This window comes from Spermophilus citellus (genome assembly GCF_964194105.1).
Source record: "Spermophilus citellus genome assembly, chromosome: 12".
Taxonomy (NCBI): Eukaryota; Metazoa; Chordata; class Mammalia; order Rodentia; family Sciuridae; genus Spermophilus; species Spermophilus citellus.
In genome coordinates, this window is record NC_138198.1 from 9,806,299 (window position 1) to 9,821,932 (window position 15,634).

The window sequence follows — 15,634 nt, forward strand, 5'->3', positions numbered from 1 at the left end:
TCTAGTCAGAGCAATTAGGTAAAAGAATGAAATAAAAGGGATATGAGTATGAAAACAAGAGCTCAAACTATTCTTACTTGCTGACAAGAAGATCCTATATTTAGAAGACCCAAAAAACTCCACCAGAAAACTTTTGACAACTCCTAAACAAATTCAGCAAAAGAACATGATACAAAATTAACACCCATAAATCAGTTGCGTTCCTATACACCAGTGATGAATCAACTGAAAGGGAAATTAGGAATAAACAATCTTATTCACAATAGCCTCATTAAAAAAAAAAATACTTGGGAATCATTCCAACAAAAGAGGTGAAAGACCTCTACAATGAAAGCTACAGACCACTAAAGAAATTGAAGACCTTAAAAGATGGAAAGATATCTCATGTTCTTGGATAGGCGGAATTAACATTGTCAAAATGCCACACTCCTAAAAGCACAATACTGATGAATATATAAAGTGATATATTCATATGAAGGAACAGTAATTAGTCATAAAAATGACTAATATATGCTACAATAGGATGATCACAAGTAAAATGAGCAAGACACCAAATGTTACATATTGTATGATTTATTTTATATGAAATATCCAGAATAGGTAAATAATACAAGTGGATTAATGATTGCCAGGATTGGGTATATGGGGAGGAATAGGAAGGAATGGAGCACGACTGCTAATAGGTTTGGGATATTTTTTTGGAAGTGATGAAAATGTTCTGGAATTAGAAAGTGGTGAGAGTTATATAACTCTTAATATATTAATTATATAATTAAAGGTTATACAACTTTTAATATATTAAAAAACACCTAATTCAGGGGCTGGAGTTATGGCTCAGCAGTAGAGTGCTTGCCTTGCATGTGCAAGGCCCTGGATCCCATCCTCATTACCACACATAGATAAATAAGAATGAAGTTAAACAAACAAACAAACAAACAAAAAACCACCTAATTGAGCCAGGTAATCCCTGCTACTCCCAGGAGGCTGAGGTAGGTGGATCACAAGTTTGAGGTCAGCATGGGCAACTTAGAAAGATTCTGTCTCAAAGCAAAAAATAATAAGAAGGGCTGAGGATACAGCTCAATGGTAGAGTACCCCTGGGTTCAATTCCCAGTACCAAAACAAACAACCAACAAACAAAAGAGACCAACTATCCTCCCAAACCACTTCATTATGTAAACTTCAAAATAAAAAATTTTATGTTACATAGTTATTTCAAAATAAAGCTGTTATTTAAAGGAATAAAATCAAGATAAAATATTTATTTATTTTTGTGTCAAGTCAGTACTGAATATAGTTACTGAAAAAATTGAAAAGCAATACACAATTTACCAAAACAACAAAAAAATCCTTCAATTTTTTTTCTTGTAGTTTTTGCAAACAATTTACATAATATTCTGCATACTAAAAAAGAAGGGATACTAAGGATCACAAAAATTGAGGTGTTTTAACAAATCACTAAAAAATGATAAAATAATCAGTACAATGTGAAAAGTCAAAATAAAAAGCAACTTAAAAATATATAAAGTTCATACTACATCCATCTTTCCCAGGAATCTATTTATATTCTACTAATATAAGAGAGAAAACCAAGACAGAGCAAATAGACAATGCAGGAGAAAGAAAGTAAGTCCTGAGAGAATGGTGACCTGAGATTCCAGGCCACTGTGTGCAGCAGCTGCATTTAACAACCAATCAGGACTGGAGCAGAGTAAGAGTACTCTGGGAAGAAAAAAAGGAAATAAACCCAAGAGATAACTAATGTGTGTCAAAATCCCGAACGGAGATTTATACACCTAGAGAAAACTGAAGAGACAATACAAAGAACCAAACAAATGAGCAAAGAAAAATGACTGACACCAGGGAAAACAGAAGTGTAGGAAAAGAAAACGCAGTCACATAACACTGGCCTAATTAATGAATGATACTACCGTAGTCATTCGATTGTAGACATTAAAAAATTGAAGGACACCTTATAACTAAACTCTGCCAGGGAGAGGTGGGGCGTGTGGCTGCTGTTAGCTGAGCAGCAGATGTCCTGCTAAGGGCGCCTAGAGAACCGCACCACAGCCAAGGCCCACAGCTGACTATCGCACCTGCTAGAGGAAGGCTGCCTTTTTCTCATCCACACAAAGGCTGGAAAAGAGCTCCTACAGGCTTGGGGAGCAATCTGTTTTTATAAAGCCATTCTCTCTCTCTCTCTCACAATTAGAGGCTATAACAACATGGGAATGAAAGAAAAAACAAAACATGAAATAACAGCATAAGCAAGTTCCTTGGAAAAAGAGGTAAATACAAGGGAAAAAAGCTAAATAGAAAGTGATTCCTTCTAGAAAGTAGAAATCTGGAGTGAGGTAGGATGGTAGATTGCAGTTTTCCTCATTAAAAAAAATTTAAATTATGGACATGAATGACTAGTTATGAGAAGTCATGCTCATTTGAATAGAGGTACAGGACACAAAGGCACTCTTTCAGCTCTGAATATTAAGTGTTAGCTAATGCATTAAGAAAATCAAAACTATCTTAAGATTTCATCTCACTCCAGTCAGAATGGCACTGAATATTAAAAACAGCATACTATAGGGACACAGCCATATCAATGTTTATAGCAGCACAATTTACAATAGCTAAACTGTGAAACCTAGATGCCCTTCAGTAGATGAATGGATAAAGAAAATGTGGTATATATATACAATGGAGTACTACTAAGTATTAATAGAAAATAAAATCACAGCATTTGCAGGTAAATGGATAGACCTGGAGAATATAATGCTAAGTGAGGTTAGCCAATCCCCCAAAACCAAATGCTGAATGTTTTCTCTGATATAAAGATGCTGATTCATAATGGGGTTGGAGGCAAGGGAGCATGGGAGGATCAGACAAATTCTAGATAGAGCAAGGGGAGGGGCATGGGAGTAGAAAAGATGGTGGAATGAGATGGATATCATTACCCTAAGTACATGTATGAAGACATGAATGGTGTGAATATAGTTTGTATACAACCAGAGATATGAAAATTTGTGCTCTATATGTATAATATAAATTGTAACGGATTCTGCTGTCATATATAACAAATCAGAACAAAAAATAATTTAAAAAAAAAAAGAAAAGGAATAGGAAAAAGATGCTACTCATGATACAAAGGAAAACTATGGGTACCTAGAGACGAATCTATTGAAAAAGTACGCACTTTGGCAAACATAACCAGAGAAAACCAAGTTCAAGTTCTTCAAATAGCAAAACCAATTTACCCTGAAACAATGTTATAGTTGAGAGCAGGATGGTCTTTTGAAACAGGAGAAACAAGAGGTTCCGGTTGCCATTCTTCGATCAATTCTTCCTTTTCCTACAGGAGAAAAGGGTTACAACTCAGCACTGTCATTTCCCACAGTCTTCAGCAATCTCTAAGCTACAGGTGTAGCCAGGCACAGTGGTGCACACCTGTAATCCTAGTGACTCTGGAGGCTGAGGCAGAAGGACTGTAAGTCCAAGACCAGCCTTAGCAACTTAGTGAGGCCCTTAGTAACTTAGTGAGATTCTGCCTCAAATAAAACAGTAAAAAGGGCTAGGGATGTGGCTCAATGGTTAAATACCCCTGGGTACAATCACCAATATCAAAAAACAAACAAACTCTCCCCTACCAAACTATAGGTTGTAATGGAAATTCATAATGAATTCACTATTACATAGCTATTGTGGCTAGAATGAAAACAGAATCATTTCTGAATTTTATGTACTTTGTCCTTAACTCCTTCCTTATCACAAGCTAAAGGTTCTATGGATGACTGATATTTAAGAAAATTTCATTTCTATGGTCAGGATTTTTTTTTTTCTCCCTTACCATATACAACACATCAAGATTCCATTTTAGATGGGGGTAGGTAGGATTCTAACTCCAAATGTCCTTTGTAAAGTCCTCAGGGAGAACTTTCCCAGGGTTCAGAAATAGTTTAGCTTTTCTCAAGGAACTCATAGTCTTTATATAAACTATTATAAAATACAATAGTTTTTCAGACTACTGCTTTCTCCCAGCAAATACAGGAATATAACTTTGGATACTGACTTTATCCCAAACTTTCCCAATATTTTGCCTATGGTGACATTTCATTCGTCTTAATTTCCTTACGTTTCAGAAGATATTTTAACATATCCTGTAGAGCTGAGGCACCACAATTCCTTTTGAGAGAGATGTAGCAATTACAATCATAACAAAACAAAACATGTTTAATTTCTTACCTTGACTGTAAGATCAGATCGTTCTTGTAATTTGTAAGTTTTAGAGAAAAGAAGTCTGATTATCCAGAGTATCAGAATTCCTTCCAAAATAAGATGATAAGCAGGGGCCTAGAAGAAAAACATAAAAGTGAAATAGAAAGCTTCAGCTTTTCAAATCTCTTTAGGACTGAAAACGAAATTTTAAAAATCTGACACAGAATCCCAATATTTACAACAGTATAAACTATCAGATCCTTCATGTTAATTTCAATTTTTACTGGTAGGAAATGACTAACAAAATATTTCAGTTTAATAACCCTTCTATCACCTCCATCGATCTACTCCAAGAGAAGCTAACAGAGTGATGTGGAAACCAGTTGCCACAATCTCTCTCTGTTCTTCTGCTTAACTGTATGTTTTCAGTCCAGGCTGACTTTCCTGTGGAAGATTTCAGATATTAATTACATCCTCAATTGGTTAGTTATGGGGTTCTGTACTCCAACACGCTGTTATTGGAAAAAATCATTTCAAAAAAGTATTTAGAATCGTAAGCTAAATTACTTTCAAGCATTAGACTGAGTGACAATCATTCAATACAATTTTAAATATGAATACACCAGAAATTGGAGACTGGAAAACTGCTGGCAAATTCACATATAAACTTTGAAGTCACGGCACAAATAATTTTAAAACTACATACACTCTATATACACACTCACACTCTCTTTTTAGATATACCAGAGAAGCCTCCCCCAATATTACAAAGGACAAAGCAACCGGCCACAAGAACTGGTCTCTTCAAGACAATTTTAAAAAATTGCTGATTCTCCCTGAAACGTAATTTATTCAGTCACAAGTCTAAATATCCTTTTAGTTTTCTCAAGGACTAGAATTTAGCAGGTAGAGAGTCCATCCCACAAAGAAATCACTCTAAACGAGAAACTATCAGTCTAGTGAATTAATAAAATTCACAAATGCCACTTCTTTTCCTCCTCAAGAAATGTTCAGAGCTCCATATGCTTAGTGACCACTGCCCTGAAGAGACCCGAGAGACGCAGCAGAGCGTCCAGTTGTCAGTGGACATTCTCTGAAACGGGCATTCTCATCTTTCATATGAGCTCCACATCGCAAACAGCCAGCCCTCGAGGAACTCATTCTCTACCTAAGTCGACGAGACGGACCATGGGATGACAATCGAGCTGCTCGGCCTGAGTCCTCAGGCAGCAGCCTCTTTTCTCACCCACCCCGCCCCGTCCCCGTCCAGACAGGCTCCAGTCTCACCGGGCTCTTCCGAGCGGGCGCTCCGCCTTCTCGGGCGCCTCCTTCCCCGGCCCCGGGCCGCGCTGGCCCACGGCACTCGCGCCCACTGCGGTCACCCCTCCGTCCCACTCTGGTTTTCCCGGGCCCGCCGTTTCCCTCGGCCCCCGGCTCCTTTCCCGCGCCCCGAGGAGCCGGAAAACTGCGGCTCAAATCAAAACCTTCCGTCCGGGCCCGGCGGGTCCCGGCCCACAGCCCACGCTCGGCCGCCGGGACGGGGAGCTCCAGAGTCCTCTCAGCCAGGAACGCCGAGTCGGGCGGGACCGGGTCGGCCCACCGAGGCCTCCGACCGCAAGTCCACACGCACCGCGCCACCCTCCCCAGGGCCGGGGTGTTCGTGGGCCTCCCGGCCCTCGGAGCCCACCTCGTAGAGAGCCTGCACCATCTCCACCAGGACCCACTGCTCGGCGGCGGTCGCCATGGTCGGCCCCGGAGCTTCCTTCCGGAAGGCGGGTCACCCGGACGTCAAAGAGCGCGCGGCGCGGCCGAGTGACGTCTGGGTGCCCAGCACCTCCTGGCGCCGGCGCACTGAGCCGAAGGAGGCCTGCGGGAGCGAGAGGGAGGGGTGGGGCAGGGGCGGAGGGAGAAGGGCCTCGGGCTGGAGGGGAGGGGCCTGGAGGGGGAGGAGCTGGCCCGGGCGTGGGCGGACGGAGGGCGGGCCGGTTTCTGCCTCCGTGTGAGCCTGCCGTGGGTGCCACACAGAGAGGTCGCCGCAAAATTCTCCACTCCTCAACTACCTGAGTCTTTCGGGAATGCATCCTCATTTCTGAAAAACCCCAGAAATCTCTACCAACCCTCGACTCTGGCAGAACGGCGCTCACTGCGTCGCGGGCCTGGTCGGAGGCGGCGGTGTGAGTTCGCAGAGACGTTGGCGGCGTCTCAGTTCTAGTTTTCCCCCCCGCCCACCGTGCTGCCGTAAATATCGGTGTTCCAGCGCACTCACCTTTCTGTGCCCGGCAGAGTACTTCTGCCTGCCTTCCGTTAGGTGAATGTTTAGCCAGAAAACGCTACTGATTTTGGTAAGGGCTGCCATATTCTCTCCAAAATTTCTCAATTTCAAATGTTTGAAAATGTTTCCATGCTCGAGTTCATGATGGATATTATCTGTCTTTAAAAATATATTTTTGGCGCCTTCGGTTCATAAGGGTGATGACTGGGTGTGCACGCTATTGTGTGAGGTGTGCCACCCTCTACACCTTGTTACGACCCGTCTGACGTGAACTTTGAAAAAAAGAAAATTTTTTTGGCCAATTTAATGGAGCTTAAATGATACTTCCATGAGCTTTATTTTCCATTAATCATTACTCTTGAGGTCGAGCGACTCTATATTCACTGGAATTGGTAGACCTTCTGTAAACCAATATTTCATATTCTTTGTGCATTTTTCTATTTGGTTATTTTTCATTTTCTTGTGGGTTTGAAGGAACACAAGTTCTTAATATCTGATATTTTTCAGTTTCCCATAAAAATTTTTTTTTGCTCTATTTTTGGGGTTTTTTTTGTTGTTGTAGATGGACACAATACATTTATTCTATTTATTTATTGTTTACTTGGTACGGAGAATTGAACCCAGTCTCAAACTGTGCTAGGCAAGTGCTCTTGAGCTACAACCCCAGCCCTGCCTTATTTCTATCTAGTTGTTCTTCTTGTCCTTTGTTACACCTACATTTAAATCCTTATGTAATGTGTCAGTTTGTTCCCTTATTGCCTCTGGGTTTGTATTTTGCTTGGAAAGGACTTAATTATCACAGCTGTGCTTGTCCCAGTTTGATGTTTTTTAAAGTTAGCTCTTTATTCTGAAAATTATATTTCTGTGTGATGAGAGATATGGGTCTTAGTTACCCCCCCTAATTAATAATAGATTTTCCCAGTGCCACTTATTTGTGTAATCCCGACTTTCCCCAATACTTTGAAGTAGCACCAGTACTGTGAATTACACTTCCACACAGACTTCACACCATGCAGCCCATAATGTGAAGGCTCTGCCCACATCCCCTGGATATCCATTCCTGCCCGCCCCCCAAGTTTTTTTTTTTTTTTTTTTTTATTGGAACAGGCCTCGCTTGCATTTCTCAAAAGCCTACATTCAGGCCGCCATACCCAAGTTTCCTTGAAGAATTGAAAGTATCTGAGAGCTTATCTTCTTTGGGCAGTACTTGACAATAAGGAGGACAGAGGGTTTCTGTGATATAAATGTCATGATCTAGGGCAAACGTTGTCATCTCCCTGAAGTTCTGAGACAATGGTACTGTCTTCAAGTTCATTCATACTTGCTGTTAAAAGGTGGAATCTCTGTGCTGCCCATCCCTTGTGGCTGGGCCTCTCTTTGGTAAGATTTCTAAAACAGAATTCACCGCAAGGAGATTATGTGGGTACACATAGAGGGAGAAATATGACGAAGGGGTCCGGCTGTTTCAGTCCTTGGCTGCGGGGTCTTACCAGTCCTGGTGCCAGGCAGGTACTTGATTACAACTACAAGAGAGCGCCTGAGTGAAGTCTGTCTGGCTAAGTCACCCAAATCTGTGAGCCAAATAGATCATTGCTATGGTCTTCAGCCATTGTTTTGGGATTGTTTTGCTACAGTAAATAACTGGAAGAGATACCCCAGGACTTTGCTTGATTGTTTTGCTCTTTCTTGGTCTCTGTATTAGTTTTCTTAGCATTTCCATAACAAATGAAACTGGGAGCCTTTATTCTAGCCTTTATTCTATTTATTCTATTACATTTCTGGAGGCCAGATATCCAAAATCAAGGTATTAACAAGGCTGCCGTTCTGCCAAAGTTCTGGGGAAGAATTTTATTAGACTCTTCTAGTCAGAATGTTAATTTAATTACCTCTGCAAAGAACCTTTTTCTCAATAGAGCCACTATTGCAGGTTCCTAGGACCAGGACATAGACATGTCTTTTGGGAGGCCACCATTCAACCCATGGCCTTCCAAATTCATGTCTATATATATATATCCTAAAACCCCTAAATATATATATATATATATATATATATATATATATATATATATATATTATCCTAAACCCCCCCCCAAATCTCAACTCTCATCTATATAACCAGTTAAAAAGTCCCAGATCCCATAATCTAAATCAGATATAGGTGAATTTCTGGGTATGATCCCTACAGGGCAAAATTTTTCTCCATCTTTTAACCTGTGAAACTAGAGAACAATTTATCTGTTTCCCAAATACAATGATGGAATAGGTATATGATAGACATTCCAATTCCAAAAGGGAGAAGATGGAAAGAATAGATTATTGGTGCCATGCAAGTTAGAAATACAGCAAGGCAAATTTCTTTTGTGTTCAAAGCCTGAGAACAATCCTCTGTGTCTTAAAGCAGCACATGGGCCAAGGGTTCAGTTGGCCAGTGTACCCAGGGCAGTTCAGCAGACCTCTGCTCCTCCACCTCCAGCATTTACCTTCGTGCTCATGCCTTCACCCAGGGCCATTCTTCCTTTCTTCTGAAGGGCATCAGATATTTATAACTGAGTAGTTCTATTAGTTCACTTCCTGCTTATAGAATTTTAGGAATCTGACGGCCCCCTCTTTCACTTTGTCCTTCTCTGTCCCTTCAGGTCAAGCCAACAGTTTCTACTGATTCAACCATCCCCCAAACCTTGTAGGTCTTCCATGAATGTCAGAAAACTCATGTTATTAGGTAAAAGAGTTCCCGACACATGTTTTCCTGGTAATCATATATATTTTTCTGACTCTTCTAAGAAGGTTTAGTGGATCCATCTGTCACTCAGCAATAAAAATTGACTAAGGACACCTTGGCTCTTTCTCCTCACCACACTTTTCCAGCAGCAGTTTTACCAATTTTAGCACTCTTTATAATCTGGCGAGGCCACGCAATTCCCAAATCATCAAGTGCTGGTCTTTTGTGTTTAACATCTCCTTGCAGTAAGAAGAAACCAGGCCATACCTTCAACACTTTGCTTAGAAATCTCCTCAGCTAAATATCAAGTTCACTGCTTCAAAGTTCTGCTTCCCGCTTAGCTACAGGTCACATATTCTTTGCCACTGTATCTCAAGAATCTTCTTCCCATAACATACTCCACATTTACTTCTGAATTTTCAACATAAACACTATAGTCTCCATATTTCTCTTAACATTTTACCTACAATGGGATATACATTCTGTAAGATGAAAGAAATTTTCTCTACCGTCACCTACACTTCCTTCTGGTTTCTCACCAGCATCACCACTTTTATTTGGTGCGTATGGTTTAGGGGGATGAACCCAGGGTTGAACCAGGGCCTTGCACATGCTAGGCAAGAGCTGTACCACTGAACCACATGCTCAGCTCCCAGAATCATCTTTAAATCCATATTTGTACTCATAATCAAGGTTTTTTTTTTTTTTTTTTTTTTTTTTACTTTGACTATTCTGATAGGTGTGTAATTTTATCTCATTGGAATTTTTATCTTAATTTTTTTGGGGGTTAGGAATGCTAACGCCTTTCCATATGCTTATTTGTCACCAAATAAACATGATACATATCCATGTATCCCCTTTGGTAAGTTGTCTATTTGTGGCTTTTTGCCCACTTTCCAATTGGATTATTTGTGTTTTACTTTTCACTTTTGGAATTTCCTTCCACATTCTAGATATGCTTCCTTTGTGGGATAAAAGGTGCCATGGATTAAATGTTTGTGTCCTTCAAAATTCATGTGTTAAAAAACATGATCTGCTTTGGTTTGAATGTGATGGCACTATGGTTTGAGTATCCTCTCCAAAGCTCATGTTGAGGTTTGATTGCTATTGTAATAATATTAAGAGGTGGAACATTTAAGAAACAATGAGGCCATGAGGACTTCACCTCATGGATGGGTTATCATGGGAGGGGCCCGCTCTCTCCTGTGCACTCTCTCACCATGTGAAGATGCTCTAAGAGAGCCGTCACCATTTCCTAGCACCTTGTTACTGGACTTCCCATCCTTCAGAACTATGAGAAATAAATTCATTCATTCACTTCTTCCTTCCTTCCTTTCTTTCATAAATCACCCAGTTCGTGGTATTCTGCTGTATCAGCATAAAATGGACTGGCAGGTGTTATTAGGAGGCAGACTCCTTGGCAGATCATGAGGTCCTGAGTGGAGCCCTTAGGAACGGATTAAAACAAGTCCCAGTGCTGTCCCACACCTCTTCCACCACGCAGCGACACAGGGAGAAGGTGCTGTGAAGCTGGAAGTGGACTCTCACCAGGCACCAAATCTGCTGGTGCTTCGATGTTGGACTGCCGGTCTCCAGAACTATGAGAAATGAGTTTTTATTGTTTATAAGCTACCAGTATATGGTATTTTAAAAAATCTTTATTTTGCTTGTTTATTTATTTAATTATTTTTTTAAAAAAATATTTTTTAGTTGTAGATGGGCACAATATCTTTATCTTTATTTTATTTGTTTGCTGGTTTGATTGGTTGGTTATGTGGTGCTGAGGATAGAACCCAGTGCCTCATGCATGCAAGGCAAGTGCTCAACCACTGGGCCACAACCCCAGCCCCTGGCTTATTTATTTTTATGTGGTGCTGAGGATTGAACCCAGTGCCTCACATGTGCAAGGCAAGCGCTCTGTCACTGAACCACAATCCCAGCCCAGTATATGATATTTTTTTGAGCAAACTAAGACAGTAGTTTTCAACATACTGGCTTATGGTTATATATTTTTTTTTACCACAATGGTTAAAAAATGCATGAGATAATATTCAACATCTTAATCATTTTTTGAGTGAAAAGTTCAGAAATATTAACTGTATACTCATTTATCATGCAACAGATCTCTAGAATATTTTGATCTTGCAAAACTAAACTCTTGAACCATTGAACACATCCCCTTTTCTGCCTTCTTCCAGTCTCTGGCAACCACCTTTCTACTTTATGACTTTAGAAGTTTGGTTATTTTAGACACCACATATAGGTGGAATCATGTTTATATATCTTTTGCAATTGGCTTATTTCATTTACCATAATGTTCCCAAGTCTCAAATATGTCATAGCATATGACAGGATTTCCTTCTTTTTTTAAGGCTGAATTCCATAAGATGCATATACTGCGTTTTCTTTATTCATTTATCTCTTGATGGACATCGAGGTTACTTCCTCCCCTTGGCTGTAATGGACCGTATTGTTTTAATACATTTTAGCTTTGTGGATACAGCAGTTCAACAATTCATTTGGCTCATCCAACACATTCTCAATCACCATTCCCTTTGTCTTCCTTTACGACAAAAGAAGGAGAACTAAATATTCAGATCTGTTGGCCATCTTCCAGAAGTAATTATAGCCATGATTTATTGAAACATTTGGCTTTTTTTCCACTTTCAGAGTATTATGAATAATGTTGTTATGAACATTCATGTACAAGTTTTTGTGTGGACATCTGTTTTTATTTCTCTTGGATATATATACCTAAGTATGGAATTTCTGGGTTATATGGTGACTCTATATTTAGCATTCTGAGGAATGCCAAACTATTTTTCAAAGCTGCTGGGCCATTTTACATTCCCACCAGCATATTTGAGGTGGACACATGTTGGACATGTCATGTGTTCACCTCAGTGAATACATTAGGGCCATTCACCGAAATAATGCTGTTCACAAATAAGCCTTCAACCCCCATGATATGAAGCATCTTGAACAATAAGTTAAATGCTTCAATAGTTGAAAGTTTGTTAAACATTTAACTTTATCCAGTTATCACAGTTAACAAACTCTTAAGTAAATTCCTAGAATCATCTTTGCAGTAAATGTGTGCAACATACACCCACATGTGTTCACAAGTACATCTCTCAACATCTTTTATTATCTGTCATTAGTTATAGCCATCCTGGTGAGTGTGAGGTGGCATCTTGTGGTTTTTATTTGCATTTCCCTAAAGACTAATGATATTGAGCATCTTTTCATGTGATTGAGGGCCATTTGTGTATTTTCTCTGAAGAAACATGTATTCAGATCCTTTCCTCAGTTTTAAATCATGTTATTTATTTTTTATTGTGCTAGGTCTGATTTGTACTTTCAGTGTGAGTTGTCATGTAACTTTCTTCCGCTCCGTTGAGTCACTCTGAGTGCTGTCTTGGAATATTTCCTCTCACAGCTTCTTTCTGTTACTGTTTTGAAGCTGTTATCAGTGGATTTCAGATCTTCCAAGTCTCTCTTACATAGTTCTCATTCCCCTTTTTTTGTTCTGCACCACACCTTGCAAGAATGTTCATGACAACATTATTCATAATTCTCCAAGAATGTCCATAGTTTACTTTTTAGTCACGTTTAATCTGTTATTCAACCATTTAGTGGTTTTTTAAAAAAATTGGAGTACAGTATTTTTGTTATTCAAATGTCTTGGTGTTGCTTATTTATAAGAGTCACTTCTTTCATAGACCACTTCTCTTTTCAATCATCCAACCAATATTTCCTGAATGAGTTCGTCTACAGGACAAAGAAATGAACAAAACCATCCAAAACATATTTCTTCATGGATCTACTAGAGGAACTGGATAGAAACAAGACAAAGAAGTAAAATATAGGGTATCCTAGATCATGACAAATGCTAGAGAACAGAGAATATGAAGTAGTGAGGTGGAATTGCAGGGGTGTGGTATTCTGGATGGACCAACCAGGGGAGGCTTTCTGAGAAGCTGAGTCTTTACTTGAAGACTGGGCAGAAATGGTTGCGTTAGCTCTGCAGAAACCTCGTGAGTATCTTTGTCCTTTTTATATTGCCTTCTACAAGAATTTCTCATCTGCTGTGGGCTTTACAAGGTAGAAGAAAGAGTGATGCAAAGATCCTGAAGTTGGTGCATTCCCCAAATGGGGAAATGAGAGTGAGAAGGCTCAGCAGTGCTGGGTGGGAGGGAATAGGAGATAAGGTGGGAATGAGAGCCAGTTCTGGACTCTACACTGTAGCAATTGCAGCATTTTTACTAATGGTATTGCAGAGTAGTCTTTTTTGGGGGATGGTGCAATGTGACATTTTCTTTCCCATAAGTGTTATATAATGAACACATCAGGGAAATTAACACATCCATCACCTCTACCATTTGTCATTTCTTTGTGGTGAGAAGTTTCAAAATCCTCTCTTCTAGTTATTATGAAATATACAATATGTTGGTGTTAAGTAATCACACTTCTATGGTATAGAGAACTTATTCCTCCTAACTCTAACTTTGTACCCATTATCCAACCCCTCCCAAATCCCTTCTCCCCTCAACTCCAGCCTATGGTAACCATTATTTATTCTCAACCTCCATGAGATCAGTTATTATAAATTGCACATACCAATGAGATCATGCAGTACTTGTCTTAATGCATCTGGCTGATTTCACTTAACCTGATGTTTTCCAGGTTCGCTCATGTTGCAGCAAATGGTAGGATTTTGTTCTTCTTTAGGGCTGAATAATATTCCAGTTGGCATATGTACTCTATTTTCTTTAATCCATTCATCCATTGGTGGGCACTATAGAGAACTGGTGGCAGAGAGATTTTAGTAAAGGCCATGGCAGAAGCAGCAGGGGATACAGGAATGATGTGGCAACCTGACGTCAACAGGAGGCCTTTGCTGGTCTTCCACCTGAAGGACACAGAGAGGAGGGATCTTCCTGAACTGCCTTGCAGATGGTGGCCAGTCTGGAGGGAAAGTAGCCCTGAATTAAGTAATTGCTGCTGGCGATCTTGCTTAACGCAGTGGCGAGCATGAGCTTCCCAGGTTACCCTCTGTCTCTTTTCAGTCTCCTGTGGGTGGGTGCCTGAGAGCCAGCCAAGAGAGGAGGGAGGAGGAGAAATGAGACTCGCCAGGGCCAGCCCTGCGTGTCCAGAGTGTGAGGGCTATCTTCATGGCCAGCAGACCCTGAAGCACCGCACTCATGCCATTTGAGTAATCTGAGAGTTTTGAATCAGGGCACAGGCAGAGGGGACGACGGAGAACTGGCGGCACCCTGAAGCACTTACATTGATTTTCTGACGAATTCTCTGCACCGTATGAAGAAGAAGACAGAGGCGTCAAGGTTGTGTCCTGAGAACTTGAAGAACAGTTCTGCCAATGACCCGATGAGGAAGGTAGCAGGAGGAGGAGGTCTGGGGGGACAGGTGCTAAGTGTTGAGTGTCGATTTGCCACACATAGACTGCCAGGAGAGATGTTGAGGACCCCGCTGGGTAAACAGGTTCCTGACATCACCTAGGGAAGGAAGGAGGAAGGAAGGAAGGAAAGAAGAAGCTAGAGGCCCAAGACCCAGGGCAAGGCCGGCAAAAGGACCAAACTGGAACCTCAGGAAGGTCAGAGGAAAACCAGAGTGCTTCCAGTGTCAGGGTGCCTGTCTGAGTGAATGCTGCCGAAAGGCCCAAGGTGACTGTGGCTTGTCCAACATAGCTATCGCTGGTGACCTTGACCAGTGCAGTGGGGTGGGCCACAAGTTGATTAGAGGTGGGAAGTCTGAACAACTTCACTGTTCCTTTGAGGGTACAATCATACATTGTCCCTTGGTGTCACTGGGACATTAGTTCCAGGTCCCCCATAGAGGCTCAAATCTGTTATATAAAACGGTGTAGTCTTTGCATTTAAACTATGCAATCCTCCCCATGCATTAAATCATCTCTAGTTATTTATGTCTCACATGATGGAACTGCTGTGTGTTATAGTTTGGATCTAGAATACCCCAAACTTCCCATGTTGAAGGCTTGGCTCCCGGCTGCTGGTGCTAATGAACTGATGGAAACTTCAGGAGGGGAACCTAGTTGGAGGAAGCAGGTTACTGGGGGTGTGTCCTCGAAGGGGATACCTTGTCCCTGGCCCTCCCTCTCCCCCTCTCTTTTGCTTCCTGGCCACCATGAGCTGAACAACTCTTCTCTACCAGATTCTGCCCACCACGATGTTCTGCCTCACCACAGGTCCACGGCAATGAGACCAACTGACCATGGCTGAAACTTCTGAAACCATGAGCCAAAATAAGTCTTTCCTCCTTGTTAGTTGTTCATATTTGTCACAGTGACAGAAAACTGATTAACACACTATATAAATAGTTGCTATACTGTATCATTTAGAGAACAGCAACAGGAAACACTTTTTGCAAATTTTTTCCAGTTATTTGTGATCTGA

At 40.8% G+C, this 15,634-nt stretch overlaps 2 protein-coding genes across 2 annotated transcripts in view; one reads left to right on the top strand and one right to left on the bottom strand.

The window, feature by feature from the left end:
* Positions 1-6,033, bottom strand: part of LOC308631511 (serine palmitoyltransferase 1-like) — a 58,636-nt gene extending 52,603 nt beyond the window's left edge. Inside the window, exons 1-3 of the mRNA XM_081262804.1 lie at positions 5,897-6,033; positions 4,237-4,344; positions 3,252-3,346 (exon numbers count right to left, since the gene is read on the bottom strand). Of these exons, the coding sequence (XP_081118930.1) occupies positions 3,252-3,346; positions 4,237-4,344; positions 5,897-5,953 (260 nt within the window). The 5' untranslated portion in view covers positions 5,954-6,033. The remainder of the gene's footprint in view (positions 1-3,251; positions 3,347-4,236; positions 4,345-5,896) is intronic.
* A 356-nt stretch (positions 6,034-6,389) lies between these two features.
* Positions 6,390-15,634, top strand: part of LOC308631361 (serine/threonine-protein kinase MRCK alpha-like) — a gene marked incomplete at its 3' end in the record, with an annotated part of 47,680 nt that continues 38,435 nt past the window's right edge. The window contains exon 1 of the mRNA XM_081262527.1: positions 6,390-6,551. Coding sequence (XP_081118653.1) covers positions 6,522-6,551 — 30 coding nt within the window. The 5' untranslated portion in view covers positions 6,390-6,521. The remainder of the gene's footprint in view (positions 6,552-15,634) is intronic.